At 41.2% G+C, this 12389-nt stretch overlaps 1 protein-coding gene across 1 annotated transcript in view; it reads left to right on the top strand.

The window, feature by feature from the left end:
* The window catches only part of LOC149343112 (cytosolic carboxypeptidase 1-like), a 42186-nt gene that overhangs the window by 7797 nt on the left and 22000 nt on the right, over nucleotides 1-12389 (top strand). The window contains exons 4-12 of the mRNA XM_089545631.1: nucleotides 2090-2157; nucleotides 2872-2941; nucleotides 4250-4387; nucleotides 5754-5885; nucleotides 6152-6280; nucleotides 6759-6932; nucleotides 8485-8691; nucleotides 10836-10939; nucleotides 11252-11359. Coding sequence (XP_089401757.1) covers nucleotides 2090-2157; nucleotides 2872-2941; nucleotides 4250-4387; nucleotides 5754-5885; nucleotides 6152-6280; nucleotides 6759-6932; nucleotides 8485-8691; nucleotides 10836-10939; nucleotides 11252-11359 — 1130 coding nt within the window. The remainder of the gene's footprint in view (nucleotides 1-2089; nucleotides 2158-2871; nucleotides 2942-4249; nucleotides 4388-5753; nucleotides 5886-6151; nucleotides 6281-6758; nucleotides 6933-8484; nucleotides 8692-10835; nucleotides 10940-11251; nucleotides 11360-12389) is intronic.

Raw genomic sequence — 12389 nt, 5'->3', positions numbered from 1 at the left:
ATCTGCTCTATTTTTGCGGTATATAATATTGCAAGTGTTCGGTGTCTCCTGTGTTGTTCGCTCTGCGCTCCGGTCGCCCTTGCTTGTGACTAACCTTTCGGGCAACGTAACAATATTGTGCATCTTTATCATGAAGACTTTAAAATTTTTCCCACCTCAACCACTGGCTCATTTGCAGTGAAACAGCACACAGAGCTTGGTTATTGCGGTCAACTTTACCTCATACTAAGTTTGACAACGGTACTTACCTGCTTCAGCTGTAATTGTAATTGTCTGCGCCGAGATCAATGAACTGGAAGCTCCCAGTGCCAGATTGCCATCAAAGGGTGGTGGTGGCGCCTTCTATAGACCTGCGCACCTTTCAACGCTCGCCCAGGCATCGTTCGCATCGTGGCGCTTTCATCTGCAGATAACAGGTGGCACCACCTGCACCCTGTGGCGAAAATGCGTCGTTGACCGTTTTTGGTTCCTTATTCTCAGCATAAATGATTACAAGTTTGCATTATGCACAGCTGAACCAGGTAAGTACTATTGTCAAACTTACTCACAAAAGTTACCGTAATACCTAAGCTCTATGCGCAGTTTCACCACAAACGAGGCAGCAGTTGAGGTCGGAAGATTTTTTAAAATCCTCACAATAAAGATGCGTAATACTGCACATGGCATATTTATATAGAGAAAGTGACTGTTACCAACTTCTTGGCTTTAGATCCATATACAAATTGTCAGAAGCACTTATTCATTTCCAGAAATTTTGATGCTAAGCAACAAGAAGTGGGATATTTCTCGTGCCTAGTGTATACAAAAAATCAGCAAGCAGGAAGCGAGAGTAAATTGAACTGTTTTTTTTTTATTATTATTATTATTATTTGCAATGCTCCTCATGATTATAAGGTGAGGGAACATCGTGTCAATGAAACAAAATGCACGTACTTGTATTTCTGATTGCGTTACTTTTATTATTTTAGTGTGTTCTAGTTTTAAGTGAATTTTGGAGGGATTAAGTAGCCACATCTAAGACCCAGTTTCATGGAGTACAAAAAAAGTTGGAGCTATATAGTGCTGTTTCTTGTGGCATTGGCAACACAAGGTTAGATTTGAACTCTCCAGGCTGTTAGCAGTGCTCTTCATTTAATGAGGATTTGTGTTTCCATAAGTGCCCCAAAAGTGCTGCTCAGAGAGCTTCTACTTTCTAATCAGTGTTTGAACAAGAGCAGGAGTGCAGTGATTTAAGGGTGGAAAAAGTTGTGATATGCTGTGTGAAAAGCATCTCAAGCCAGATTCCCACCAGCTACACAGCACAGCAGATGTAGCTTGATATTGTTTTGCCACTTTCCCCCTTTGTAGACATAACAAAGAGAGGGCACTGAAAGATAATATGCTGTGTTTCAGCTAAAATGGACAGCATTAGGCTAGCTGCTAGACACGGTTATGTGTTTCCTTAGCAGCAGGAATTGCTTGAAGTGTCAACAGCTTTTATGCAATGTATTAATTTATTTTAAATCTGACAATTAAGCATACTTGTCTTACAGTGCACCTGGGCAGCATGATCTGTTTTCATTCCAAGGGACAGACAACATGCGACTTGTATGTGTATGCTCTGAAAAATGCCATGCTCTATTTTATGCTAATTATTCCAAGTGGCAGACATCAACTGCAGTTTTCATGATATTGCTGCAAGAAGGCAGAGTGCTCAAACAATAGATATATGTATAGCTCTGTGGTACATTCGTTCACACTCCTCTCACTCACATTTGTAAAGCAATACAAGGGTTATTTTTGTAGATCCCTTCGCATTGCATACGTACACTATTCCTGTTTTCTTGATGCTCTTGTGTTTTTGTAATACTTTCTTAAATTTTAAATTGTCTCACAGATAATGGGTTAGCAAACTGTTCATAGACTGCCTATAATAAATGGGCAAATTTTATATAAATGATGTCTATTTCATGCCAACTCTCCTTCTTTTATTTTTGTGTCGTCAGATTTTTTTTCTCACATTCCAAGATTTGGCTTGCTGTGTTATTTGCAATGTTATGCTGTGTGCAACTCCTTGTAGTGTTTCTTACTCTTAACTTTCTCTTTGCAGAGAAAAGAAAGCAGCTGACACCGGCTCAAATTGACGACTGCATCCCGATGCTCCTCGCACTACTAGAAGTATGCCATCAAACATTATTGTTGCTTTGTATCCATGTGTGTGTGTGCATCCTGATATGTGCTGAAACGTTCCTTTCATTGGGCTCTGAAATCCAGTTATACCTTCTTGTGGCTATGAAAATGTTTTCATCTATGCCCTCATGACGGCTAGTTACCCCCTGTTGTGACAGAGTAGTAGTGAGTGAATCAGATTTTCCTGTGTTGCTTTTAACAGCGTGATGACGATGAAAAATTTTAATGCCACGAGGGTAGCTTTGCCCAAGGAGTGCCATGGCACGAGGTGATCTCATGTAGTGGTCCCCTCTGCGTAAGGTGGGATCAGAGACCCATTTCCCTAGCATTTCATCTTAGAGAAGCCGAGTGCCAGCCCAGGGGAACGTAGTTTCACCGTTACAGGTAGCATGGCTTTACTTTTTTAACTGTAATGGTTACTGTTGTGAACACACTTATTGTTGCTCTGAGGGAGTAATATAGGCTTGCAACCTTTTAATAGACCGGACCAGGCCCCAAACTGGCATGCCCACAAGGATGAGAAGGCCTTAACTTGCAGCTGCTTTGAATGTTATGGTGTTCTCAGGTTTAAACATTTGCGTTGTCCATACCATCGGCTGATTGCCTGTGCTATTGCACTGTACACCAGCATGGTGCTGTACAGCTTCATGGTTTAGAGCTGAAGCTAGAGCTGTGCTTACCCCAGTTTTATCTATTTTTCAGCAACCTAAAAATTCTTCTGTGGTTCGAGATGTAGTCATGGCCCTGAAGGAAATAGTGAGTGAGCAAAAAGGTTGGTGATCTATTTTTGTCTTGGAAGGCTTGATACTCTCGTTGGCTTTTTTTTTTTTGTTGGCTGTGCTGTGGTCTATTCTGAAGTCAGACTTTTACGACTCTGTTCTCTGGGTAGGCACTCTAAGCTCAGAATGTGTTGGCACATTCGTACGCCATAGAAATCACTAGATAAGTTAAAGCTGATTTCAACATTTTGTTGCACTGGCACATTCCACATCGGCACTTTTCTTTGTCATAAGAGAGTCTCGTACAGTGTTAAATAGATTCCACACCCTTTGCTATAATCGTAAAGAAATTGGGCGACAAAAGCTACTTTGCTAATTTTGTATTTATAATGTGTGTTGACGGTAGTTAATGAAAGTTTTGCCTAACAGCACCATTGCGATCGCCTGTTTTGCCTTCGCAAGAGCATGTTCAGCGAGTGATCCTTATTTTATTGAAGTTGATCCTTAGTTATTGCAGTATGCACGTTGCACCCATAGTGTTCTGAGTTGAGTAGATTTCTTTCATGAGAGCCTACTGTGTGATGGCGTCATGTAGGAGAGTGCAAAAGGAACAGAGAGGTTATTTTTTGAAGAAAAAGAAAAATATGCTGTCAGTTCACTGGCACTTTGCTCTAACAATGCAACCCTTGCCTCAAGAACAATAGCATCTATCAAGCACATAGCCAGTATTTTTGGGGGTGAAGGGGGATGTGGGCTACCTCACTCCCCCCCCTCTCTTTTGGATATGTGCCTGGTGTCCATCATTTTCTTTGTTGTTGTTCAGTGTTCTTGTTACTGGCAGTTTACATTTACTGGCTTTTACTGCTTATACATCTTGTAGGGAGCCTGAAATGGAATCCTTTTGCATACGTGCACTGTATTTTCATATGCGTCAATACATCCAGTGCGATTGTAAAATTTGTTACTTTCTATCAAAACAAAATAGTAAAAGGCACTATGAAAAGATTGCATTTTGGATCCTAGCGCAGATGCTGCAAAAATGTGTCAGTGAAATTGCACTAGAGTGCTTCTTGCTGTACCAAGTACTTCTTGTGTACCCCTGAGCAAGAAGTGAGAAAACCTCCTGCTATTATTTAGGGTGTTGTTTGGAACCATTGAATTGCTGATTAGCAACTCACTTAATGATACCTGACTGACAGCACCCCATATGCACTGACAATAAAGAGCTGCATAGTAGTTAGCAGCTAGAGACGAGAAGGGGCAGACTCCTAATTTTGCGAACAGGGCCACAGGAACGATGAAGTAAACATTTATGTGATGGTGTTTATGCATGCGCAATGTACTCTCTCTGCTGTGGTCAGGCCGGACTCATCTCTTGGTTGAAAGATGCGCGACTCAAGTGTTGCTAGCGGTACTCCTGAGGCACCGTGACATGGGCCTCTCCGAGCCGGTGTTTCTCGTAGCCCTCTGCAATCTGCTTTCTCGTTTAGCTGCTCAAGGTAAGTCGCTAAAGCAAAAATTTGTTGCCTTTTTCACTTGTTGTGTTGTCTCGCTTTTCTTTTCACTTGTCAGATTCACAGTGACAGACAAGTCCAGGCAGAGCAAGGTTTTGTGGGGGTTGGGGGGTGATGTGAGCTAAAGACTTGAGTTGTTCATTCCTGTCACTGAATTGTTGATTTTTGTGATTTCATTTCTCTAAAATTCATAATCTCAGAATTGGATATTCATGACCTTGCAGGGCTTAAGGAGGAAAGCCGGTCTTAAAAATTTTTTAGATATCATACTCACGACCATTAAATTTTCAGGAAACATATTTTTGTATGCCAGTTTCATTACATTATTTAATTCTATGTAAAACTAGTGGTTTTTCTCTCTTGTAATATGTTACGTAGCTTTTTGCAGAGAGCTTTAAAAAAATTTTGCTGTGGGGAACTTGCTGAATGCACGTCATTGGTTTGTCTTGACATCAAGTAATGCAATAAGGGTAAAATTATTATCCTGCCTATCATTGAACTTGAGTTATAGGGTTTTGAAGTTGCCACTGCAAAAACAGGAATAATAACTTTCGAAGTAGCAACTTAAGAACCTCAGCTTCTATGATAGGCAGGATGATAATTTTACCCTTATTGCATTCCTTAATGTCAAGACAAACCGGTGGCATGCAATTGAAGAAGTTCTCTCCAGCAAAATTTCTGGAAAGCTGTCAGCAAAAAACTTGCGCAACATACTACATATGTGCGAAAGGAGCTGCATGAAATTCAGTGACTCATTTAGAATCAGTACATAAAAATACATGTGCCCTGAATATTTCATTATTGTTACCTCATTAATATATATATATATACTTTTCCAAAACCAGTTTCCCCTCTTAAGTTGTGAGCTACCAAGACATTGTCACATATTCTTAGTAGGGCGCTTTGGTTAGTCTGATAGTTTTAATATTCTGGATTGGTTTGCTCTGGTTCAGAGCAGCCTTTAAAATTGCTACCACAGGCTGTTATTACTCAAGAATTTTGTTAGAGCTGACACCTGCGGGCTGTAGACCAGTGTCAGTTTGTTTTTGATTAGCCCCTAAGTCTGGCGTTGTATGATATGACTGAAGACAAGTTTTGTCTTAAGAAAGCAACTGCTTTTTTTTTTTTTCCAAATGTTATCAATTCTGCAAGAATGATCAAGCCATAGCTAGTCTTGTGTTACTTGTGTTTACTAGATGTGGTGTGACGTGTCTTCTGATAGTACAGACTCTGAGTGGTGCAGTTCTGCTTTGTCTGTTGCAACATTTTGAACCAGAATTAAGCCGAAAAGTGATAGCCTCCTTCTAAGAAGAAGAGGTATCCTAAAAATCGCCATTGTGTTTACTTCCAGACCAAAAGTTCTGCCTGAGAGCTCGTGCAATGGGTGCCTACAAGGTTCCCTTGGAGGAGCTTCGAAAGTTCAGAGTCAAAATCAAGGTCAAGGTTGCCATCTTGCTACTGCTGAAGAGGCTCCTTGGAAACAGTTGAGTATACTGGCAAGTTCTCGAGCAGCCTTGCATCACCTTTTTCTTTTTCTTTTTTTATCTGAATGCGACCATTCTCATGCTTTGCAGGCCCTTGTATTTTCACCTTGTGCATTTGCTTGTCTGCTGAAAAGGAAGTGCAAAATTTTTATCTTCACTGAGAGATCAGATGTTGGGATCTTCACTGTTGCGTAGGATGTTGAGGTGAAGAATAACAAGTGTCTCGAGGTATAACTCCTTGCTGCTCCTTACTGTGCTCCCACAGAGCAGAATGCCACCCTTTTGGGCAACGAGGGCCTGCTGACCGAGTTGTTCTACCTGCTGGAAAGCAACAGCACCGTCTGCCTCCAGACTGCACTGACCTTGGAGTGCTTGTCCCTGGCCACCTGCTCCAGTGAGTACAAGCATGTGGTAGGCACAGAGGATTGGGACGCAGTACTAGAAAGAGGGCTTCTGGTCAACAGAAGGCAGCGCAACGTAATTTTGCTTAAATCTTTTAAAGGGGCTGCTGCTGAAATTTAAGATTTTAAATTTTAGTCCTTTTGTGAGCAAATTTTATTGATGATATTTGAGCATTTTTTTTAATGGATACTGTACTAGCAATTCTTATTGTTAATATTTGAAGCACTTTTTTTTTTTTATGGATACAGATAACGCATATAATATGGGCTAAACCCTAAGCTGCATTCATTCTGAATCCAACACTGCCAACCATGCCTGTCGCTTTGACTGGCGCCAAACACCTTCTTATTTTGCAGGCACAGTTTCACGTAGTGAACAGGTTGTTTATCGTGTGTGTCCTGCCATCTTTCTACAGCTTTGTTCACTTGCAGGTGGCAGGTTTTCAGTTGTTGGTGCCACTGTCTGTGCAGAGCGCAATGTGCTGGAGTTGGTGCAGCGAGGCCACCTGAAGCATCTGCTGGCCGTGATAGAGTCGTGCAATGCTGGCGCCCTGCAGGGTGATGCTGGCCTCAACCGCAAAGAGCGGCTCCTTTACCGCATGATGCGGGCTGACCTGGACTGCCTCATCAACATTGCCAGGCATAGTATGTGCAGTGCACCATGCTTGCTTTCTTTTTTTTTTTTGCGGAGGGGCGGTCAGAAGGTGTTTTTTGGAATGCTGTTAAACACTGTGAATCAATTTTTTTTTTTCCAGTCATGAAGATTGTATTGCTTTTGCATGAGTGAATTTATTTGCGGGCCTGCATCTTGGGAAGCAAATGCTTTGAACATTAATGGATGCACGCTTATGTAGCCAGGCCAGTATGACCGGCAGGCAAGGAGAGAAAGGGCATGGCTCATACCAAGTGAAAAGAATGGCATAGAACATGCTGGAATGCACCTTATTTCCACGCAGTGTGCAACTTATGTACTCATTAGATGGGCTATTTTGATGGCACTTAGTGTCACTCGGCCTTACTGCAAGCATTGGTAGAGGAAGCGTTTTCATTGCTAAACATGGTCGCCAGTATTGAACTTCACTTCCTATGGTTTATGTACATAGACTTGGTGCTAGTGCTTGAATAGTTAAAAAAACAGAATTAGAAGGCAATGAGATCAGTAGTTTTAATAACCCACTTTTTGAGTTGTATTGCTAAAATGCAGTTATGATGTTGTACCATAATGCTTTTTATAATATGTGTGGTGTTGGCCGTCTTAGTAACGAGAGCAGAGTCCGTGCTACTGTCCCATGACCAAGAAAGACCAAGACGCTTTATTGAACGCAGACAGCCTATATATACATGAAATGACGTCACAAGACAGAATCCAAGACAATCCACAAAACCGAAACAAGAACTGAAACAAGTACAGAAAACACATGAACCACAATACAACATACTCCCTTTCTTGGGGGAAAAGGATTCACAGATACATATAAAAATTGGCACACAAACAAGAAAACACACACTCTCTCTCCCTTGAAAAAAATTCACCGCTACATTGAAAATTGACAAACAAGAAAGCACACTTACTTCACTTATTCCACTTATTCTACTATGGTGACCTAATAGGATAGGAACCATCTTTTATGTGGAAGGTACTTTGATGATGAGTGCTGCCCTGAACTTACTGCATTTTTAATGGGCACAAGGAGCCCCTGACCACCAGGTTCTTGGCTTTATCAACGGAGAGAACGTGTCTATAGTTCATATTGCAATGATGTTGTAGCAGTGTCAAGGCTCTTTGGAGGGGAGGTTCCAAATGCCTGCTCAGTTTTTGTTGAAAGTGCTCACTTTTTGCCTGGTTATATCGTGGCATAACATGAAAAAAAAGCCTCATTCTCTTTTGGAAGGCACAGGGCCTCTTTTACTGTGGGTCCAAGCATATTAGAGAGTGCTGTAAGAATAAAGCCTCCCTACTTCTTTTTGTCAAAAGACGTCATTCAGAATGTGCAGTCAAGCCATTCGGTAACAAAGTTGGAAGGGTGCAGAGGGCTGTATGCATAAAATGGGGGGGGGGGGGGGGGGTTGCCTAACTCAGCAGCCTGGTGGATCACAATGCAAGCATGCTTCAGGGAAATCCTGGTGGCCTTGTTTTTAATTGCACTCAAAAGAGCAAAGCGTCTTGGCATTTGCTTTGCCCCGTGGCAATGTGCAGAGGTTGGTCGACGTGAGCTGAGGAAGCACGAGGTGCCGCAGTTGCTGTGGCGTTGGGCTTCAGCCCTGGGTCCAGGTGAGCAGGGCGACCGCCTCACAAGGGGAGTGTGCCAGGTGGTGCATAGGTGCTTGCCGCCATGGCCACTTCCCATCGCCAGAGCACACGGACCCCTGCACTGGCCTATGGGTAGAGACGAGACGTTGCCAGGTACAGTAGTAGTATAGTAGTAGCAGCTAAGAGAGCGATCTACTTTTATGGCTGCAAAACCAGTGTTTTGTGTAACACAATATTACACAATTATATTTTTGGAATATTCAATGAATGGTTCACACTACATAATCCATACTCGTTTTATAATCCACTGTGAAGAACTTGTTCGAAAATATCTGCTACATTGGTACATTTTTAGCTTTTAATTCTTAAAAGTAACTTATAAATTTCATAGAAGCTGTTGTTGTTAAGCCTTTAGTTGCTGATACATATCCAATGGAAAAGAATGTGGTTACTTCTATTTCTTTGTTATTTGAGAGGAATTAAGCCAAATTATGAAATTGTAAATTGCCTTCTTTTAAAGACTTTGATCCATGGACTGCAGTAAGGAAGATGGTATTTGCGGATAGAGTTTTTTTTTTTATTTCAAATGAAAATCTATTGACAAGGGTGCAGTATGCACAATGCTCTAGGACCCAAAGCCAGAGGCTAGTTTTGGGTCCATCACAATATTGTACATTTTAAATGCAGCACGCGAAGACGACACATTGCGTTCATAAAGTAAAAGTTACATTCTCAACAATTTAGAGATAAATAAAAGTAAGCGTACATAATACACACATCCTCAGAAAAAGAAAAACAATACACCATAACTTCACATAATCATCAGGAACGTTTTTAAGGATTGTAAAAAGTTTCTTTTGAGTTTAATATCATCAGGTATACCATTCCAAATCAAAACTCCACTGAACTCTATTAGTCTTTGCCCACAGTTGCTCCCAATATCAGATTTTTCACACATGACATTGTTTGCAGCAGTTTTCAAACCATCATGACTCATGATAACCACCAAGGTAGTGAGGACGTGCTACGATGGATCAAAATAGAGGCCAACTGCAGGCTGCAACCATTTAAGTTCTCCAGTATCACTGGGCAATCTGTTATCAGGAATGTACCTCAGGGAACATGCAGAGATAAATGACTTCTGGTACTTCAGTTGAGAGACAGCGCAACAATATCTTCTTTGCAGAAACTTTGTCTTCCTGCTTGGAATTGCATTGTGAAAACTTTTCACTATGCAATTTCCTTGTTGCCTATTTAGTCAAAAACAATGAAACAAAACTTGTAGAACTGTGAGAAGCTTATTTGTGTAACTGCCAAAAACCTGTGTTCAACTTTTTGTGAAGATTGGAGGTAGTAACGAGGTGTCTGTGCTTGAAAACTGTACGCAAGTTGGTTTTATTTCGTAGTGCACTGTAGAGCATATATTGAAAGGCCATTTAAATGTGCAATGCACTCCACTGTTATGATGAAGACTTTCTGCTTTTATTGTGCAGTTCATACTGACCGGATAGGGTTTAATGACTAGCTAAGGGAAGGCCTTTGAAGTGAATTAATATTTACTGAGGCTTGTGCTTACTCACCTCCTGCTGTTACATGGGTGCGTTTCCAGAGCATCTAACCCATGTTGTTTACAAGATATTATCCAGTGTGGCTTCCACTAAAGTAAAGGGTTCCTCATAGTCCTGCAAATTTTTGGATTAGATTTACTATGTTTAGAGTATGTATTGCACTAATTGAGCTAACTTCTCTGTTACAGCATATTGTTATCATGCAGCTTTGTGCTTGCCTCAGCAGATAACCAGGATTATCCCAGGATGCCCTTGGTAGCTACTTGCATATGTTAAACTGTCTGCGGACCTTGTCATACACGCCTTGCACGAGGAGTGTGCTAAAAGTAAAATAGTGCTCGTATGCATTGACTCATAGCTCTACTGCGTGCTGCTATAGCTGTGTCTGTGACAAAGTACCCTTACCTACTTTATTTGTGAGCTATTACTGTTGCTATATGCACATATGTTTGCACGTGGAAATAATGTAGTGCAGAGTGGGGTGGCACAGTACATTATAGACACAGCATGGGTACTTGCATAAAAATTCTGATTTATCTTTTTTAAATCTATGAAACACTGTATAAATGAAATGTTCTATAATGATGTTTTAATCTAAACATGCCAAATGAGCTGTGCTGGGCAGTACGTGTGTTGAATTTTAGGAAAGAGAGAAAAGAGAAAAAACAAATGAGCAGGGAGAAGAAAAACTAATTTCAATGCTTCTGTTTCAATGTGATGTTGGTGCAGTGATTGGTGACGCATCGACTGCCCACGCTGCGAGTGACCGTGATGAGCTTCTGTCTTCCCAGTCGGCCACTTCTTCAGAGCACGAGGCCGAGCTAGACGACCCAGTGAGTGTCCGTAATTCCACATGTGGGAGCGTTCTGAACCTCTCTGGTTATGTTGTTAATTCTCTTTGTTTCTGTCTTTCTTCATTGGTTTGTTCATTCACCCACCTAGTCACCCATTCATTTGTTCGCACCTTCATTGTTTGGGACGCAGCCACTTGGCCTCTGATTCATTTGTGCTCTGGTAGCAAATAACAGTCTGTCAGCACCGAAAAAACCTGTCCCTAGCCTAAGTTTCCATTGGTAACATGCTCAGAGGAAAGTGTAGGTGTTGAGGCTGTGGTAATCTGTGTACATCACACATTCTTGTTGCAGCCCGACACTGCAAGGTGTGACCCCTTGCCTGAAAAATTCAATTTGGAGGTTGACCTGGAGGCATACTCAAAATTCTTCCCGGAATTAAAGCAGCTGGAAGGAATGATGGTGAGTGACATTTTTTCCTTCTACGTATCTATTTGTTTTATTTGTATTTATTTTTTGTATTTATTTTTACAGCCGAGTGTTATGCTGTGTTTCTTGCTACGGAGAAAATAATAAGCAAGAACATCGAAAACAGTATTATATACACAGACTCCCTCAGTGTACTGAAAGCACTACAGTTCAGAAATGCAGTCATGCCATCACTAGATAAAGTCATACATAACATAACAAGGATTGTAACACAAGGGCATAACATAAAATTATGTTGGGTTCCAAGCCATGTTGGAATTGATGGTAACGAGACAGCGGACGCATGTGCTGCTCAAGCCCACAACAAGGAAATACAGAAAATAAGAATGCCACATAATGATTGTATGAAGCTAGTTCAGAGTAGACTGAGGAACAAATGGCAGAGCACATGGAATAGTCAGATAAATAACAAGCTACACTTAATAAAACCAATATTAGGAGAATGGAAATCATGCACACATCAGGAACGCATTTTTGAAGTTATTTTGTGTCTTTTACGTATTGGACACACACACCTCACCCACAACTTTCTACTAACAAAACAACACAAACCTACCTGCGAAAAATGCGGAGATGAACTGACAGTAACTCATATCTTAATCTCATGCACAGAACTTGAAACACTCAGAAACAAGTTTTTTACCCCGTTTTACAACCAGCACATCCCTTTTCATCCGTCATTGATTTTAGGTGAAGAAGCTGTTATTGATAAGTCAAGCGTTCTTAACTTTTTTAAGAGAAGCCAATGTGCTCTCGAAACTCTGAATAATGGTCAGTTTTTTACAACTTGCGAATTTTTTTTGAACCACACCTCGGCCACCCTCTCGTCGTGAGAAGACGGCTGAGGTCACTATTCTATCGGTTGGGGACCTCGAGATCCTTGCACAGCCAAGGATGGCTGCTGAGGTTGCCAACCCTTTTTAAAGCTTTTACCATAAGTCTCTTTTAAAATTTTGTCTTATATTTTTACTAGGTTGCACGAATTAACTTTTTAGGCCCTTTA

This window comes from Amblyomma mixtum, chromosome 5 (genome assembly GCF_055824585.1).
Source record: "Amblyomma mixtum isolate Tamu chromosome 5, ASM5582458v1, whole genome shotgun sequence".
Classification (NCBI taxonomy): Eukaryota; Metazoa; Arthropoda; class Arachnida; order Ixodida; family Ixodidae; genus Amblyomma; species Amblyomma mixtum.
Note: the sequence above shows the minus strand (reverse complement) of the source record. Positions and strands in the feature narration are given on the sequence as shown.